The sequence below is a fragment of the Apis laboriosa genome, unplaced genomic scaffold, assembly GCF_014066325.1.
Source record: "Apis laboriosa isolate Shangri-la unplaced genomic scaffold, ASM1406632v1 scaffold34_cov151, whole genome shotgun sequence".
Classification (NCBI taxonomy): Eukaryota; Metazoa; Arthropoda; class Insecta; order Hymenoptera; family Apidae; genus Apis; species Apis laboriosa.
In genome coordinates, this window is record NW_025222928.1 from 8533649 (window position 1) to 8554247 (window position 20599).

The 20599-nt window shown below is 36.6% G+C and overlaps 1 protein-coding gene across 4 annotated transcripts; it reads right to left on the bottom strand.

Annotated features, from left to right (window-relative positions):
- Positions 1 to 1865: 1865 nt before the first annotated feature.
- LOC122714957 (high-affinity choline transporter 1-like) lies at positions 1866 to 18222 on the bottom strand. Of its 4 annotated transcripts, XM_043936772.1 has the most exons (14): positions 17889 to 18222; positions 14004 to 14171; positions 12618 to 12844; positions 10340 to 10447; positions 8229 to 8457; positions 7838 to 8066; positions 7351 to 7588; positions 6661 to 6767; positions 6405 to 6508; positions 6176 to 6306; positions 4771 to 5048; positions 3991 to 4656; positions 3428 to 3624; positions 1866 to 3294 (listed from the first exon to the last, which is right to left on the bottom strand). In XM_043936772.1, the coding sequence occupies exons 3-14, from the start codon at positions 12787 to 12789 to the stop codon at positions 3018 to 3020; spliced, it is 2736 nt and encodes a 911-aa protein (XP_043792707.1). In that variant the 5' UTR covers positions 12790 to 12844; positions 14004 to 14171; positions 17889 to 18222; the 3' UTR covers positions 1866 to 3017. The 4 variants fall into 4 exon arrangements, with proteins under 4 accessions (XP_043792707.1, XP_043792704.1, XP_043792705.1 ...); XM_043936769.1 differs by lacking the exons at positions 1866 to 3294; positions 3428 to 3624 and having other exon boundaries at positions 3817 to 4656; positions 14004 to 14167; XM_043936770.1 differs by lacking the exons at positions 1866 to 3294; positions 3428 to 3624 and having other exon boundaries at positions 3817 to 4656; positions 13323 to 14171.
- Positions 18223 to 20599: the final 2377 nt, after the last annotated feature.

A 20599-nucleotide genomic window follows, 5' to 3' on the forward strand; every position in this document is an offset into this window, starting at 1 on the left:
AATTTTTAAAAATAAAAAAAAAAATAAAATTATTAAAAGAATTCAATTAATTAAGATTCTAATTAAGAGTTGCAAATTCGTATATGAATTAAATATAATATTAAAATTCAAGAAATATATCGTATAATTAAGAATTCTAAATCTAAATTTCTAGAAATCTAGAAAATTTAATAAATTTTTTGTTTTGAATATTTGAACTTGCTTTCGAATTTTAACTTTGAATTTAAATTTTAAATTTAAAAAAAAAAGAAAAATTAAATTTTAAAAAATGTTTAGAACTTCTTGATTTCATTTATCATTTGTATATTATTAAATAGATGCTATAACTACTTCTATCCATTACATTCTCCGCATTAGAACCTGTATAATGAAAAAAATTCAAAACCGAGTTGTTTTCAATCAATTAAATTAATTAAATGATCAATTATTTTCTTTAATCGTACATATGTATATATATCAAAATACCAAAGTTTGGAAAAAAAATCTAATTATAAAATTTTTTTATCCCATAAAATTATCGCATAATTAAACTGATTTCTCTCTACAATTGTTTTTTTTTTTCTTTTTAAAGAAAAATACCAATAATAATAATATCACACGATTCCGTGCGAAAGATCGAATGGGTTTACTCTACGAAAAAATTTTTTTTTTCTTTTTTTTTTTTTTTGCCACATGGTATTGAGCCAATGGAGGTTTCGTATATAACAGTAAGTTTTCTCGCTATCGTTACATCGGTTGACACGTGAGAGAAACCTCCATGTATATGTGTATGCGCGCGCATGCGCGCACGTGTGTGTACATCGTACAGCTACGATTTACAGTTTACGGTTTATTAATCCTACAGACTAGATGTATAATCGGTGGAAAAATATCGTTATTCTTCGTCAATCGGAATATCATAAATTTACGCACGTAATACATTGGACGTTCTATATCCAGCAGCTTAACCTTCCCTCACGAGTACGAAAAAGTAGGTTGAGCGACGGAAACTCTTCACATCCCTTTTCCCTTTCACCTACCTGACCTGTTTCCGGCTCGAAGGAAAATAACGCTTGTCCCTTCTCCTTTTCTTTTCCCGAGAACATAACAATGAATTTTTAATAAATAATTAAGCAAATTCAAGAATGAAAAACCACACAATCCGAGAGAATATAAATTTACAAAAAATCCTTATAGTTTTGAAATTATAGAGATTCAAGTGAGAAAAAGATGTTTATAAAAAAAAAATAAAAAATAAAAATGCATTCCGAGTTCTGTTCAATTTTGAAATTTTTCTTCGTGCTGGAAACGAAATTGAAGAATGGCTTCGAGTAGCGAAGCTCATGCTGCTGCTTCTATTTCTCTTCAACTATCCCTCACTTCTCGCTCCTTTACTTTTCTGGACATTAGAAATGGCGGAGCGGCGTTACACCAATTCTCTCACTGTGTCACAGCTAAAACTCGACTAAAGCTACGTATCTCGTACATAATTATCTAAATACATAATCGTGTTTTTCAAAGATTTCCCTCTTTTTTTTTTCTTTTTTCTTTTCTCTTCTCTTTCCCCCCCGCTTTCATACACGCGAACTGGTCGAAGATCCTTGATTTAATATCAATCGCTCTATCTACACAATCACGCAAAAGAGATGATCACTCGTTCGCTCTTGGATTTTCTTTTGTACAAAAAGAAAAATTAATTACTTTCTGAAAAACCGTTTATCGGTTATTTCGATCCTCTGGATAGAATCAGTCTGAGAAAGGGAATTCAACGGACTAGAAAATCACTAGATAATGACTAGAATTTTTTTCCGGGAAAAATGTACGTTCTTAACTTCTGTCTCTCTCTTTCTCGTTTCACCCAACGCTAATTCGCATGTTAATATTTAATTATCGGAATTAAAATTATCGATCACATTTGTGAAATTCATTTTTTTAGATATTTGATTCCAAATCGAGAAAAATATGAATCGCGCAAGATATTTCCAAAATTTCGATTGTAATCCTTTACTTTTGGTAGAGAAAGAAATGGCGACAAGTGAATCGCGGTATGAATCTTTCGATTGATTTTTTTCTTCCTCGGAAATTTCCACATTAAAATACGAGGAGTAAGAAAATTTATTGGATGAAAGTGGAACAACCTTGAAACAGGTGAATAAAGATGAGTTGAAAAAGCTCGCAATTTTTCAATGGGATGTTCACGTGTAAATACGAGATCGAAAAATTCGGCTGTTTCCACGATTCGTCCAATAAATCTGATAAAATGTAATGACTTTTCGGCTCCACGAATGGAATATTAATCGCTCCGACCGAAACTTGTCTCGTTTATATCTAATATCTACGATCGTTTTCTGACCGTTCGCTATCTATATAAAACCTTATCTTAATTTCTCTAAAGATGAGCTTTAAGGATATAATTCCATCGTCAATTTGGCCGAAAACGAACGATTCTTTCGAAAGGAGCGAAAACGAAAGTCATGGACGGACCGTTTGCGGTTTTCAAATAATTCGTAATTAAAACGACGTAACCCCAACAATATTTGAGGTTATGTACACGAAAGATCATCGTTAAATTGCGTTTCCAAATCTCTTCGAATCTTCAACAAATCAAGTGGCTCGGTTATAGATATCGTATCACGACGTAACACAACAATTAAACTCTTCAAATCTTCGTTATTTCCATGTACGATTTCAAATTCTCTCTTCTCGTCACTAATTTTACACAGATTCTCATCGGGTCAACTTGTCTTCGCAATACCGCAAACGGAACGACGTGAAAATTCAAATTCCTCGCGAATAAATTTGGGATAATCTTAAAAAAATTATAAATTAGTAAAAAAAAACTTAGATAGTAAACTCCCTAGTAAGTAAGAAAAGTCGTAAAAGTTGGGCAGTGGTAAAGTTGTACGACCATTGGAGAAAAATATATAGGATCGTATAGATAAAAAAAGACACGATCGGGCATATCTTTCTCACGACTCGATTTTTGGGGGCGATAATTCGATTGTCCTTTCCTTGGTCCTTCCTTTGCTTACGACTTTCTAAAACCTGCTGACCGCCTCGTCGTCGGTTACAAAGTAATTTGAATTTTTCACAGCCGAGCTGTACATGTTGTAAGTGGGGCTGCACACTACGAGCCCGGTCATACAACCGCTCAACTCTTTCTCGTTCGTCATGGAACCGTGTCGTGCGATCGTCGACGTTCTTCTGTCCTTCTTAACCAATGTCATGCGGCAATCCTCGGAACGCAGTGGCATGGATGGATAGGTCGGTTGCCTGGCAAGTGTGGTCAGTGCACGGTCTCCCGTATCGTTGAAGCTGCGCAAACGTTTGAACGTATAATCGGAGAGGGGTGTTCGAATAACGAATAGTGGATAGATTTCGTGGTGAATCTTTCTGTTTAAGCTCTCTGATTAACACTGATTAATATCGTGATAAATTATATAGATACCTGTGATGCCTGACGATGCCCCTTTTAATCCTGCAATGTTCGTTCCCACCCTGTCCCTCCAACGCCGTTCCATGGGTTTTGCACGCCTCCACTCCCATAGGAACGGGAGAAAGGGAGCCAGGCCCATAAGAACCGCTGCTCTGCCTTCTGTCCAATATGTGGACAAGTTCGACCGACGGTGTCGGTGAGAACGTGCCCTAAAGACGCTTTATATCAAACCTCAGCTTTCTATCCTATGAGTGTACCACAACAACGAAACACCGCGATAAAAGTACAAGAGAAAAAAAGGAAGGAGACTTTGCAAAACTTAAAAAATATTCCTCTTCGACGTCAAGGAAACAGGAACAAGGATAGTTGATGAGAGGAATTACTAGAAAATCAAAACTTGTTTTTGGTAAAAAAAAGAAAAAGTTTAATCCAACAACAATACAAAATCAACATAAACCAATTTTATAATATAACCAGAGAATATATATATATATATAGAGAGAGAGAGAATTTAAAATAATAATAGAAAAGGTAGAATGTAGGAATCATAAGGAAGTGACATTGGATTCGCTCACCTGCAACGATGGCCTCCTCAACGTGCCACCCTCCATACCAACCAGTTTCACGCCTTTTACATTTTTCTTAACATTAATCGTGGTTAACATGTTGTCCGGGACAGTTTGAAATTCCGTGGTCCCCCTGTCCACGACACCGTGCCTCTCGTTTTCCCTTGTTTTGTCATTCACCAAGGATACAGGATCCTCGATTTTAGCGTAATGAGCATCCGGCGTGATAGGAGTGGTCATAGTCGAATTGGTTGGAACAGTGACCATGGCCGGGTTATTGCACGGGGCTATGATTGGTGGACGATCGGCCGGCAACAACATCTGGCCCATCGAACCTCTTAGATTTCGTACGCCTAATATTTGACCTCTCGAGACCTCGTTGCTTTGTATAGGGGCATATTGATTCGGGGTCGGGGTGTGTCTGCCGCTGATCGAGCTCGCGTGAATGGAATTTCTCAATGTTTGAAGGTGTTGCAGGCTTTGGTTCGCTTTTTGGGCTGCCGTTCCAATGCTGTTTATATGCTTTTTCGGGGTTTCTTTCTCGTATAGGTCGCTGGCTATGGTCCCGTTGTCTCTTTGATCGGTCACATCTTCGACGGAGTTAGTTGTGGTGCGGTCGTCGTCGTAGCTTCCAGGCCCGATCCCATCGCAAGAATCTATTCCTGAGGTAGATTTCTGAGGGAGATTTTAATTTTTTATTTCTTTTTCTTTCAATAGTTAGTTTTCTTCTAAAAGAAATAAAGAGGATACTTTAATGGAATTTTTCAAATGAAAAGAAAAAAAACTCACATTGACGGAAGAAGTGTCCATGAGAGCTGCGCCCGAGCTGCTCTGTACAACTCCCGATTGGTCCTTCGATTTCCCGGGTGAATAGACGCTAAGAACGTCGCAACATCGAGGAAAGTAACCTTTCCCTAGAAGATTTCTCGTGAAGAAACTCGTCACGAGTTGGGTGCACAGAGCCACTAACATGGCCCCAGTGCGGAATGGGAATTTTTGTGATTGCGTTTCTACGTCATAAAATGGATACTCGATCAGTGCCGGCACACCCAATCCTTTTTCTCCGCCTATGGTAAAGAATATTTTTGAGATGAATATTATTAAGATGAAAACATTTTTAAGGACAAATTTTCTTTTTTACAAAAATTATTATTACGTTAATTCCAATAAAAATTTATAGATATTGGATTGTACCACATGAAATTGCGTTTTTGTCGATCAAAATATGAGCCTATTGGCTTTAACGATCTTTTCTCAACGAGATTCCAATTGATATATTCCATTTTTGTAAAACTTCGTGATTTTAGACGCGAAAAAATTCTTCGAATGCTGCGATTACAGCTTTTTCAGTGTCGAATATTTTTAAAACAATTGTAAATAGTGAAATAAATGATAATCGGTTAAAATATCTGATGAATATGGTGTTTTGTATTGTATGTCGAATATGTTGTTATGCAGAAGAATAGGTTATGGTATCTCCTTGTTTCAGAGAATTATTTTCTTTACAGTTATCATAGTCACTATAACTTTTTTCGTTCGTAATGATGATTTCAGCATTTGTTTAGAATTTTTATTAGTGTCCAATCACTATCCAGATCGTGCACGAAGTTGTAAATCAAAAATGGATTTCTAATGTTTCGAACTTTACACTTCTAAACACTGCAACTTTTGATCCTCTGTCGGTTGGTGCGGTACCCACTTTTCCAATTTTTTCATTTTATCCATTGCACCGAAACATCTAAATCTGACAACTGTCATCCGAGATACGTGCTCTGCTTTTGTTTTGACTTTCAATTTATCTTTGTTTAATATATTATTTTAGTCTACTTCGCTCATTTTCAAGATTCTCATTTGCAGATCTGAATTTTTGAAACTACCATCGAACGGTCCTCTCAATAATAGAATCTTCTCCGAAAGTTAACCTAATATTTCGATATATTTGCATTGTGACTCAGCTTAAACTCGTACAGGAATAATATTCTATTATTCGTTTACTTTTCAAAAAAGTTAAATTAATATAAAAAAGAACTTATTATGCAAAGGAAATATAAAACAACAACGTAAAATATCATAAGCAAAATATAGGTTAAGTAGAGTTTACAAGTCACATTTGTTATAATTGTCATTTGTTCTAAAATTAGCAACTTTATGTGTGTTACGATCTAATATATAGAAAATATTCTATTATTCTCACCGCAAAGACGTAAAACAACAGCCACGAAGTAACCAGCCAGACATCCATACGTGTCGACCAAAGAGGGCCAATGGACAACGGTTAACAATTGGGGGAAGAGCACCACGTAAACAAGATCAGAAGCCAAATACCTTAAAAAAAAAAAAAAAAAAAAAAACAGATGAATTAGTTGATCTGTTTAATTGATCATTAATCGATGAGTCGATAAAATGAGCGTATTACTACTCACGACAGATAATAAACACTATCCACCGTGAGCGCTATCACAGTCGACAAGGCTGTGATCACAAGCACGGATATCCGGAGTATCCAATTCAGTTCCCTTTCGGATGCCTGTGTTATAAAAAAAGGAAAAAGCTTTACTATTGTTCTCGTTCTTTCGAATCTTCATTCAGACAATATTTTGAATATTTTCGATTTTGTCGTAAAAATTAAGAATCTTATTTTAAATAAGAAATAAATAGATCATTTTTTTTAGGATTAACCTTCGGCCTTAGTGTCAGTCTGTAGACATTTCTGGAGAACATGGAACTGCTGGCCAATATACTTGAATCCGCCGAAGACATTACTGCCGCGGAAATAGCGCCCAGACCTAATAGATCAATATCGAAAATTGCGCTATTGACAAGCGTGAAATACATTTACTTAACATTCGATTAGATTTCGATAGATTCCCGATTTTTAAATTAAAGTCATGCAAAAATCTTTTTTATCTCTCTTTCCTTAACTTAAGCTTAAACTTTATTTTACAAAGCGAAGCAGTCGATAAGAATGTGCAAACTCTTCGAAAGCCCGTGTATCACTACTTGAATTTTTATTCTTTACAGACACTCGACCTGTTTCGCGGTTGCTTAAGTGACTAATGTTCGAGGTGTGCCTTGCTGGTACGGAGAGAGAGTGTGCGCTTTATGCGGAGGGTGAGAAAAGAGGGTCAGATGGTTGTAGGCGAAGAAAACAGGCTCGCTGCTGTTCGCGAGATTTCAGACAAAACGCGTGAAAGAGAAACACACTCGAGATACACTTCTGAATGTTTGTCATTTGGAGCTTGAAGGGAATCGAAGGTAAGCCTGAGCGTCTCGTGGAAAGGAGGTCGAGAAAACTATCGGGGAGCGAGGGAGGGAGGGGGGAACGGTTGTTTTAGCTTTCGAAATGGTCACAGAGGGTTCTACACTTACCGACAAAGGAGACCCACTGCGGTGTCAAGTATCGGAGAACGATCGGTAATGCTGCATTCGCTTCGTGCGCTATTATACTTTTGTTAAATCCCTGCACGGTTGACCAATCGGTGGCACGTGCCACCACGCCAATTAGAGCTGATGGAAACGCGAGGATCATGCAACCGAACATCGATGTTATTGACAAAGCGGTCGCCATCGATGTGCTTCGCATACTTAGGATCCTTTGAAAGTAGCCCTGGATCATTGTGAAATCTTTTAATATTGTAACTAGATTCGTAACTACCGATTTTCGAACGAACTAATCGATATTTTTCTTTCTTTCTTTCTTTCTTTTTTTTTTTTTTTTTTTTTTCTTTCATTCTTTGCCCCCTCTCCCTTGAAACAATCTTTCATCAAACGAAACCAAACCAAACGAAAGTTCGCACGCTCGTGTACATTCACGCGTTATACAGATCAGAATTATTTTGACGAGTATTCAATATACCTGCCAAGGTATACCGCCAAATACCAACAACAGCATGCAATCCACCCACTCGCCAAGATCCTCGTTCTTAATCTCCCCAAGCCATTCGTGCGGCGTTAGATTTTTCTCGAAGTTGACGGCGGGGTGGAGAACGGAAAATGGCGCAGCCAATCCCAACCCGATCACGATGCATGCCAGCTGCAACGCATCGGTGCACGCGACGGAGTAAAGTCCACCGAACACGGTGTATCTGCAATTCACAGATATCTTTAATTTGACTTATTTTTTTTTTCTTTTCTTTTTTAATTACAAAGTATATCATAAAAATTTTTTTTCGCTTATAATTTCTAATTTTTTCTCTTTTTTTTTTTTCAAAATTACTCAAAACGGACAAAAACCAAGTTTTACTCACACGGCTGCCAAGAGGGCAGAGGCGACTATACTGATGTCCGGATTTACGCCAGCAACCACTGCCAACGAGCTTCCCAAAGCTCTCAACACCCCGCCACACCAGAACAAATCGCTGAAGAGGGCAGGGAGGAACAAGAGCCCCCCAACACCGGCACCGTATCTCTCTTGAAAAGGATCCAGCATGGTCACGTGTTCCGCTTTTCTCATTGGCCGTACGAATAACACCGCACCTGCAATATTTTTTTCACTCCATCCGCCATTTTTTCGAATCGCATTTTATCTTCGTTGCAAAGATTGATCAATCTGATAAAATTGTTCGTTGATGAGGGTGGATTCTGTTTCACGCGAAAATGCAATTTTCTTGAACTATTGGATTCAAAAAAGACGTTTCCTTCATGATCGAGGAGAAATCTACTTTAATGTATGCCCTAATCTTCTTCCTTTCTTCAGAAGCTCTTTAAAACTATCACTAATTTTTTCTTTTTCAATCGATTAATAGAAATAATTTTACATTTTTTTCTCGGTGAACGAAGAACCTTTTAAAATCCATTCAAACGGATTTTAACGAATTAGAGAGAGAATTCGAATTCGAATTAAATAAAATAGAAGGAGATATTAAATTGCCGCAATGATAGAATTAAAATTTCCTCATTTTAAAAGAAAGGAAAACTTTTTTCGAATTTTACATTTTCGTCGATCGATTAATATGAATAATTTTAAACATTTCCTCCTCGGCGAATGCGATAAATTGTATATCGTTTATTTTATCTGTAATTGTATGAAATGTATCGAACAAGCCCTTTAAAATGCATTCAATCGGATTCTAACGAACTAGAAAGCTTTCGAATTCGAATTAAATAGAAGGAGATATTAAATTACCATAAGCCCTGATAGAATTAAAATTAGTTTTAAAAAGGGAGGAGGTTGAATTGTTAACCGGATGCCGATGGATTCGCGCTTTTAATTAGATAGCGGAGGCTTCGATTAAGTGAAACGCAAACGTTGTGAATAGTATAGCCTCGATTAATTGGAGTTCAATCAAATTCGGGATCTGTGGTCGAGGAATGGGAGGTGGAGAGGATTGGGGGAAACATCGTTAGCGAAAGGGGATATCCATTACTACAGGGTACACGCAAAAAAAAAAAAAAAAAAAATTGGCGATAAAATGGTTTGAGCATTCGTCGGCGTGCAAATAAATCGAGCTTATGTGTGTCCGTCCGATCGAACCACCGATTGGGTCGTTCACCTGGAAAATATTTCAGCAGAGAATTTTCCAGACTCTCTCCGCCGAATGAGAAATTTTTAATCTACATTTCTGACGATTTTAAAATAGAATATCTTTCGCCATTTGTTCATTCATTTTTATCGCTATAAAAATCGTATCGGAAAAAAGGATCGACAATTATTTTTATTATTATATTATTTTTATTATTATTTATATCGATTGCGAAATTTTTTTAAAAAAAAATTTTAATTTATATAAATTTTAATATCGAACTTTTTATATTTAAATTTTGCCTCATTTTAATTATTCAGAAAATTGTTTACGAATATTTAAAAAATACGATATATCTATCATCAATCCTATTCTTATCCCTCCTTCGTTAAATTCCTCGTCGATGCCACTCTCCTAAAGCACGCCTCAGATGACAATTACCAAGCTATCAACAATAGCCCTCTTCCGAGGTAATTTTCGCGGAATTCAAATAATTCGCATGCAGAATTGCATGAGAAGAGAGAAAGAGAAGAAAAGATAAATATAATAGCTTTGGATGTCCTCGGCCTTGACAGTTTCATTATCTCATATTCATCGATCTACTTCCACTCCCTCTATACTTCATCAAATGCGTGGCTAAGTTAAGGTTACGTGTGTCGTGTAGCGTAGACCACGATATAACCACATTGATTTATAATGAAAATAATTAAGTTATATAAAAAGTTTTTTATATATATTTCAAAGTATTAGATAGAAACTTAGTTTCAATTAAGAAATGTTTCGATATCATATTTGGAATATTTATTTCGATTATTGATGAATTTTACGTCCTCGTTGCATATACGTGATCTCACGCTTAATATTGGCGAATAAATGTCGAAAGATTAGTAGCATACCGAACAGTAGACTGAGGCTGTAACCGAAGGGCACTTGACACCAGGCCAATCCTTTGGTAAACATCAATTCAGCGGTCCCGTTTATGTAGGCGCCACCGACCCACGTGGCTGTGGAAAAAGAGCAAAGAACGCGTGTTGTATCTCTCGATTAGTTGGCTTCGATTAAGCGAGAAATCGCTCTTTCGAGGGAAAATGTTAGGGAGCGAGGCCGGTCATCTGTAAAAGCTTAATAAACATGTTACTATATATTGGCGAGGAAATGCGACGTTTCTTTTATTTCTTTCTTATGAAATTAGAGAAAAAAATGGTGTAGAAGTAAGTATGTGATCTATTAATTATATCTACGAGTATATAAATAATTGTTTATCCAGGACCGAAAGTTCAACTATTTATATCTTGTTGTATCTATTTTCTCTATCACGTCAAATTAATCATATCTCGTATAATTATTTATAAATGCATCTATTATTCATAACAATCTATTTTTATCTATTATTATAAACAAAAAGTAAAATTAAATTATTAATAAATCTCATCTCATTTCAACAATTACCAAAACAACTCGACCTTTGTTGATCCGACCATAAAATTAAAGCTATTCCTGGTATAAAATCAATTCCTCCGACCTAAATTTTCCCGTGGCTGACCGAACGCCGCTGGAACAATTGGGAAGACCGCAGAAACGCATGCAAATCCCCTCCATCGTTGCTCTTACCATTCATTCTTCACCGAACGAAGAGAGGGGCGAGGGGAAGGGGGGGAGAAGAAAAAGAACATAATACGGACAGTTATGGTCGAGCGAAGCATTTTCCACGGCATATTTTCTCGTCCTAGTGTTATTAAGCTAATGGAGGGATGCAAAAATGATTTCCACGGTGAGAGGGTATGGTTAGAGCGTAGATGTGTATAAATGAAATGCAGTTCTAGAATGGATTCAACGGTTGTGACGAGGGGAGGAATACAGGAAACGCGGAATGGAGACGCGCGAACGGGAGAAATAAAAAGAGGAAACTAGGGATAAACGAGAAACACGATTGATGCGACAACAAAGCCTGGATTCCCCGGTGTCCTACTGTGCCTACAGTCGATAAAACATCGCGTATGTTCGTTCAAAGAATCGGGGAGAGAATAAAGAAGATACGCACGCGCTATGTTTCTGAAATCATGATATAGCGGATGGTGATTCTGCGTGTAAAAATAAATTGAAAAAAAAAAAAAAAGAATAATATTTTTTCATGCGAAACTCTGTTGGTAAAATAAATCATGCTTGAAAATTTTTCAAATGAAAGCGAAATTGATTAATTCATTGAATATAAATGAATTCTATTGAATATAAATGAATTCTATTGAATATAAATGAATTTTTCTTTGATAGTTTTGATTATTTTCTATATGAAAATAAACAAAATATAGAACAAAATTTTATCATTTATATTTTTTTTTAAAGTATCGAGATTGGACATTTATAATGCAGAAATCATATAATTTTAAAACTAATTTTCCCAAAAATTAATTTTTTAACGAAAAAGATTTATTCTATATTTTTTTACACATAGAATTACCACATGGAAATGTCATATAATTCTAAAGAATTTCTTATTAGAAGTATTATATTCAAGTTTAATTATTAATAATTAAAATGTTAAATATATTTTTGTTAAAAATTAAGTTTTATAAAGACGAATCTGATTGTTTAATAGTTTTTTAAAAAATATTGATCTACTTCTGTTCAAATTGGAATTTAAATTTTATAAGAATAGATTTTATATAAGAATAATTGTCTGTTTTTTAAGAAAATCAAATATGTATATGTATATATTGAAATTGAATAATATTGTAATAATATTATAATTTCTGAATAAATTATACCGTTCCACTAATCCCAATGAAGCAGATGATTAAGATACTTATAGATTCAATGAGAACAAAGTTGAGAATTGATAATTTAATTCATCAGGATTATTAATATCATATTCGATTCCATAGCCATGAATTTCAGAAGGAACAAAATTCGATAATACTATTTATACAAGGAATCAATTTTTAATTGAATTCTTAATTTGACTATTTTATAACTTGCAACATTTATAACAAGCTTTTACAATCCAACAATATCTGAATCTACTGATTTCCAATATATATAATTATATATAATTTATTATTTATCAAATGAACATCTTCGTTTGACTAATCGAATGAATATATATATATATAATCGCTCGAATTCAATTCGAACTTTATATTGTGAGTATAGAAAAGAAATTTGTTTAAAACTTACCGATCAAAGTGAAGACACCAAGAATCGGACCTAAGCCACGGTTAGCCAGTATCAAAGCGTCATGGCCGTGGCGGGATTTTTTCTTCTTCACTGCGGCCGCCCAAATACCGACACCCAACACCGCCACATAAAACGCGATCACACCGACCAAACCTATCACGTACACCCCCATCGCTGCACCCTTTCACTTCTCTCTTCTTCCGGGATAATTGCGGGATCCCCTGCGACTGAATTGTTTCCAATATTTAACGCGTTTTCTCCTTTATCTTTTCACACACTTATCATCACGCGAAATTAATTACGAAAGATATCGAAACGTTTGAACCCATCTTTAAATCCTTTTTGCTAACTTTATTAGTCGGCCATTAATCCGGTTGAAAAAATAAAATTTCGAATAAAATTATTACTTCAAGTAATTACTTATTTAAATGCTCGAATAACGTTTATTCGCTTTTCGTATAATCATTTGCCACTACAATTATTTGCAATTATTTATAATTATTATTATTATAACGATATTATCATTATTATTATTTCAAACGATAAATCATTGAAGTAAATTATGAAAATAACTTTGCTCGTATCTTTAAGTAAAATTTCGAATAAAATTACTTTAAATAATTACTTGAATAACGATTTGACATTATAATTATTTGCAATTATTATTTCGAACGATAAACCATCGAAATAACTTATGAAACTAACTTTGTTCGTAACTTCGATTTTATTTGAATTTTAGCCCATCACATGTTTGCCAAGAACTACAATACAGATTGGGAAGAACGACAAAGGGTATTACGGGTAAAATTGCAAATCGAGCCTCGCAACCTCCATTCGCAACAAACAACTGACTCGTTTCGAGGTTTCGCGCACTAATTTTCCGCCATTCTCAATACCCCGATTGTTCTTCCATTCAAGTTCTCCCTCCTCAAACGGCGAGAAAAGAAGAGGTGAGAATCGATCGACGAAGAGGAGGGGGAGGGGATCGCGAAAAATTGTCAAAAAATATATCTCGGTCAAAACTTTTCCATTTCATATTTCTCGTCTCACTCGAACGTTCCAAGACCCGATCTTCTCTCTCGCTCGCCCCGTAATATCGATCGTCCTTCTCTCTGTCCCGATAAAATTCGGACTCGGTCGAGGCGGGCTTCGCGTCTCAACAACGTTGCGGGCAGGGGAAGAGGGGGGGAGGGGAGCGAGGCGGGCAGAGGTGGGCACGAGAAGCAAAAGTTAAAGCTCGGTAAACTAAACGCGGGGCGAAACGTGGAGTGAAAGAGCTAATCGAGCGAGGCGGCAATTGCAGCGTGGATTAAAATTCAAGTGTGGCCCAGATATCGGACATGGATGGGTCGTCGGGTCATGACCCGGCTCGCCGCCTTTACTCACGTAAAGTTCAGCCGTTCCTCCTCCGCGCCCCTCTCGCGCGGCATTATTAATTCGTTCGTGAGTCGCTCCCTCTCTTCCTCCCTCTCCCCCTCCCTCCTTTCTTCCTTCTTCTTGATTTTTCTCGCTCTCTCTCCTCCTCCTTCTCCTTCTCCTTTGTGGACCCACTAGCTAAAAAAAAAACGAATAAGAATAAAAGAAAAAGGTTTTTGTTTTTATTTTTTATTTATTTTATTTATTCTTTTCGATATAAAATTCGCGTCGTATTTCGTTCGATTTTTTATCCCTCGAATTTTATTCCTCTGTAACAGGTATCAATTTTTTCTTTTTTCTTTTTTTTTTTTCTCGATCGTAAGTTCGTGATCGACGTAAGTATACGAGTTTTTAATGTAATTATTCTCGCCTTAGAAAGATATTTCGAGATTATTTATCTTTATATCCATCGTTAATTTGTATTTTCAATTAAAAGTGGGATGAGGAGAATGATGAAAATAAGATGGCTGTGCGTGTAATTAGATTTCAACATCGGTTTGAACAAATCGTTTCTTCGATAATGGAACGATCGAATCGTTCGCTGTTTCTCACGCGAGATATTTTTTCAATGAGAAAAAAATTTTTGAAAGAAAAGTTGGGATGGAAGTTATTATGGAGGGGGGCGCGTGTTTTTTTTTCTTTTTCCCGAGAAGAAACGCTCATCGTCGTCTCATCGCTCTCGTTCCCCAGGCTAAAGCGTGTATCCAGGGCTTTTCAGAGGCTTTTCTCGCGGAAATCGTAATAAGAGACTTAAGAGGACGTTCAGGACGCATCTTCACGGTTTCACGATGGCTTCTCAGCGAATTCGTTAACCGCTCGCGTCACCCGCCTCTCTCGCGAAAGGAAGGAACGCGCGCGCTTTTCACAGGTGGAAACCAACTGGTGAAAAGCGCCCCGCTTCTCGTTTTAATCCCGACGGAAATTTTTCTAATTACAAGCGTATTTTCTTAATTATACTTTATACTTTATACTTCCTCCCTCCCTCCCCCTTCGAACCTTCTGCCTCGCGAAATTTTTAAATTATGTATTTTAAATTTTCCAGCAAGGAAAAGCTCTATCCATTCCGTTTTATCTAACCTGGATTTTTATTCGATATCTCTTTATCATATATCGTATTCTTTTCGCGCTTAATATAAAATTTGATTTGATTCGATTGATATATTCGATCTTTTGGTGGATCTATAGATTGTATTTTAAAAAAAAAGGGGGGAAAATTAATTAATTGTTTAACCAATTTTCTCAAATTTTTTGCTCGTCATCTATCACTTTCTATTTATCGATTTTAACAAATTAGAATATTTTTCTAATTACAAGAGTATTTTCTTAATTATATCTTATATTTTTCTTTTTTCCTCGAAGCTTTTGCTTCACGAATTTTTAAAATATATTTTAAATTCTATTTTATTTAATAATACATGTATTTCGTTAATGATTTGATTTAGCTTTTAGTTTACGATCCATGTAAAATCTATCTTAGAGAATTCATGGATTAGAAAAAGAAGCATTGACCGATCAAGATTCGTCTTCTCTCTCTCTCGTCACAATTTTCCTCGTCATCTAGTCCTTCTATCTCTTTATGGAAATTTTTCTAATTACAAGCGTATTTCTATAATTATTTTATATTTCCCCCTCTCTCTGAAACTTTTACTTTACCAATTTTTAAAATATACATTTCAAACATTTTCGTCAAAGAAAAGCATCCATTCTATTTTATCCAATCTAAATTTTACTATTTTTATCTATTTGCAATATTCGTTTAATAATTCGATTCAATTGTACGTCCCATGTAAAATCTCTTGATGGATTCATGGATTCCATTTTTAAAAAAAAAAAAAAAAAAAAAAAAAAGCATTAACCAGTCGTTTAACCTTCCTTCCAATTTTCCTCGTCATCTGTCCCTTTCCACTCATCGTTAGGAAGGAAACCAATTAGAACGAACGGTGATCTCGGTGTGTTTCCACGATGCCCCTCCTCCTCCTCCTTTTCCCCCACCCTCTCCCCTCCCCCCTTCCGTGCAAATCGAGAAACACTTAAAAATCGAGAATCGATAAATATAATAGTCGAGTTGCTCGACTCGACCTGTTTCTTCCTTCTTCCGAGGAAATTGCTCGATATTTGTTTATAAACTGGAATTTATTTATTTATTTATTTATTTTTTTTTTCCTCTTCTTCGAACACGCGGAACACGGAAACACGCGATACAGCGCGTGAAACGGAACGCGAGTAATTGTCCCGGGGCCCACAAAGAAAGGCCGGTTCGTTACTGAAATTGCTTACTAATTAAGTGTAACGAAAAGAGGAAGGAGGGAGGTAAGGAGATGAGAAGGAAAGAGAGAGAGAGAGAGAGAGAGAGAGAGAGAGAGAGAGAGAGAGAGAGAGAGAGAATTAACGAGGAGAAACGGTCGGCCGAGACTAAGAATAAATAGCGAGCGCGGCTCGTTATAAATTTGTAGAAAAGTGCGTCGGGTGAATTGGAACGGATGAAAGGAGAGTTTCACAGACTCTGTAGACCGCGAATTATTTCTCTGAAGAGATTAAAAAAAAGGAAAAAAGAAAAAGGAGAGAGGAGAGGAGAGGGAAAGCACGTATATAGGGAGGGAGGGGAGGGAGGGGAGGTGGGGATTGGTTGGAAGAAAAACGCGAGAGTCGAGGGGTTAAATGGCTCAGAGGGGAGGGGAGGGGAGGGGAAACGAGTTTAAGAAGTTTGCTCGGTTTGTTCTTCTGTTTTTTCGGCGAGGAAATTTCCCTCCTTCGATATGGGAATCTGGAAATCTTCCTCCTCCTCCTCCTCCTCCTCCTCCTCCTCCTTTTCGATCGTTCGCAACGAATTTTCATCGCAGGATATCCTCAATCGCGACCTTAATCGCTTCCAGCCGAGACAAAGGAAGAGATTATCATATTGTACGTCGTTTAATTTGTTCGATTATCATCACGAGTCGAGGATTTTATTACAGGGAAGATTTCATCAAAGAGAATTAGAGAGGATTATTCAATTTTGTAGTAGTAGTAATTTAAGATATTTTAAATTATTCAAACGTATATATAATATATATATATATATATTGAAAAAATATTTCTAAAAATTGAAACGTACGCACAGATTCTCTCTCTCTCTCTCTCTCTCTCTCTCTCTCTCTCTCTCTCTCTCTCTCTGTTTCTCTTTCTCGTGCTTGCATTAATTTATCTAATAAATTTTCTCATCCGTTAAGTAGAGTTAATCTTCAAATCGTATCCCATTCTATTGTCTCCAGATCTTGACGTCTCCATTACAATGGCGCTCGGGATACGATGGCGGAGGACAATAACAAAGGACTACCATCTCATGTACTCCGTACACTACGATAAAGGACGATCGTTTTATTTACCCGTTTGTCGTTTCTTCGACAAAAATTACTCGATCGATTTTAAGCTTCTTACTTAAGTTGCTTTCAAAACAAATCAAATGTGGATGACACACTCTGCAAACACGTGACATCTAGAAAATAATGCATTTTCTCGATCTCGAAAAATTAAGTTTTTTTTTTTTTAAAATGAACCGAATCGTTGAAAGTAAGTTAACCTTCGATTATATCGCGTCTATCGTCAAAATTTCCACTCAAAGAATGGACCAAGAATGTTTCTTTCTTTTCCTTTCCAGGATGAATCTCGAGAATCGAAATGAAAAATATCCTGTTATCCCCTGAAATCTCTCGTTCTCTTCGGAAACGAATTTCGAAAACGAATCAATAAAGAAACGAATCAAACATTTTTTCTCCCTAAAAAAAAAAACAAAACCAAAAGAACCACGGGAATAAAAACGAAAAGAAGAGGATTCCGTTTAATTTTCTCTCAACGTAGAATGGAATGGCGACTTACCCCCGGAACACGCCTCTCACGTGAGAATCCCCATGCTGCTTCGATTTCCGACTGGATATTCCCGACCAGTAATCTTGGATTCTCCAGAGAGAAACCAGCAAGCTCGATTCCTTTTTTTTTTTTTTTTACAAGAATAAACTACGATCAAGAAAATAACGATGAGGAAAGATTTAGTCGGCGAGGGTCGAGAGAAAGGGTGGAAGAAGGAAGCGAAGACGCGTGACGGTTGGAAAGCAGGAGCTGGAAGATCGGGGTGATGGCCGAAGCGCGACACGCGGACGCTTTTAACGAGGACGGGTGCGCGCGAGACGAGTGTACGCGAGCAGAACGGCGGCGACACGAGGGAGCCAAGCGTACGACTGAATCGCAGCACTCCGGATTCGCAGCATCCCGTGTACGGCTGATAGGCCGTGGAGGCGGCGGAGCCAGAGGGGGACGTGTGCCGCAGACGGAGAGGGAGAAGGATGGAAGCTGATGCGCCGCGCAGGGGAACGTGTCTGCTGGATCGGGGTTGAAGGGGAAAAACTCACTCTCCCCTCATCTCCTCTCTTTTTCCCACCTTTCTCCAAATCCTGTCTGCGAGATTCGAGATGTGTATCTTCATCCTTTCTTGGTTTTTCCACTTTTTTCTCTTTCTCTCTTCTTGCTTCTTCTATTGCAAAACTTTTACTTAATCCCCTCCTCCCCCCATCTTCTTCTTTCTTCGTGGAGGGAAAGAAAAAGAGAAATATATTGAGAATGTATATATATATATATATATATATATATATATATATGTGGAGGATGAAAAAGGAGGCGAAGAGAAAAATATGGATACCATCGAAGAGAGAGAAGGAATGTTGATAGAAAGGTTGAAAAGAAAAGAGGATGGAAGAAGGGGAATGAGATAGAGAGAAAAGTGATAGAGAAAGAGGGATGAAAACTGTTGGAGAGAGAAATGAAAGCTATCGAGAAGAATGAAGCGGAAGAAGAGGAAAGAATGAAGAGAGCACGGGGAGAAAAGATAAACTGGGAAAATAAACATGGAAGTTATCAAGAAAGATAATAAATGTAAAGGGAAGAAAAATGATGAAAAGTGATGGAAAGTAGAGAGAAGAAAAAGAAGAAATTGGAACGAGGGTAGATAAACTACGATACATATTCGTGCAAAATTGTGGAATGGACTTTCTTTCTGCTAAAACGACGAGAGAAAAAACGATTGTTTGTAAACATCGAAGAAAAGCAATTTGGCAAGGAAAGTAATTCGAGATGATTTGAGAGAGAGAGAGAAAGAGAAATAACAAACACGAGACGTAGATTTACCATTACAAGTGTTGAAATGAATACTGAAGAAATTAGAAGAAAGAAAGAAAGATAAAGAGGATCGTTCGTCATTTTAAAACGGAACATGTAAAAAAAAAAGAAAAAAATAGTTATTTGCAAAGTATGCAAAATAAAAAAATTGGAGATGATTTACGGCATTGTTTACAGGAAGAAGAGAAGAAGAATTGCGAATTATGAGGGGAAACGTGACGAACGTTGCCGTTACGACAGGAATAGAAAGATATCATGGGCAAAAAAAGAAAGGAAACGCGACACGGGAGATAGAAAACTGACAGAAATCCTATGACACGTTAGACAGTCGGGAGAAACGCAGAAAGAGAATGGCAGCCGAGCAAGGAAAGGATAAAGGAAAAATATAGACAGCTGATGGAAATGGACAACAGTATACAAGCGGAAAATAGTTTTATTGCTTAAAATAATAGCGCAAAGTATATCGACAAGTAAAGAAGCGATATAACCTCAAACGTTACTTCGAGTTCATTCGAATTAGCGCTAATTGGAGGTTAACACTTTTTTGATCGTACTTTTAAAGACAGTTACTTTCGCGAAATTAAATATTCTTTTCATTTATTCATTTCGGATAAACAAGATTATATTTATTGTTCTAAATATATATACTGAAAAAATACTTTTCAATAGGAATGCCTTCAAAACGATCTCTCACACGTTGCTACGTACTTACCTTTAAAACGAAATAAAGAGGACGAAAGATTACAGGAGAAACGGGATAGAAAATAGAAAATCCAAGAAAAACGAATGAAACATTAGAGAGGATGCATCTATACATCCGCCGAAAATACGGACATACATACACATGTGTACGCATGCGCACACACGTGTCGTGGATGGAAGAGCAAACGCGGAGAAACAACGGAATACAAAGGAAGAGATCAAGGGAAATAGTAACGGAGAGATGAAATCTGCGTTCAAACAAAGAGATGCGACGAAGGTGAAAACGAGGAAGAGGATCTAAAAATGATGAAAATTGTTGTGCGTTTTTGAATGAACGAACCGAGAGAACTGTATGGCAGAGACGATATAAACGCGTATATACGTACATACCATTCTCATAAATGAGGACGCACACTTATATCTCCACGTAGAGGATAGGAAGAGGTCCTACAAAACATCTAGGACTTAGGAGCTCTAGCCAAGGATGGAAACTATCTAACAAACGAAGAGACGGATAGAGATGAAACTAGAGACAATCGTTCATTTTTTTTCACGTTTCGAGAAATTAAAATAGGAATTATATTTTGTCAATCTAACGAAGAGACTAGATAATTATATTCCTATAACATATCTTTTATTTAATAGCATAACTTCTACTTATGCACGATAATGAGTAAAGTATCAAAATTGACTTGGTTTGTCGTTATGAATAAGTA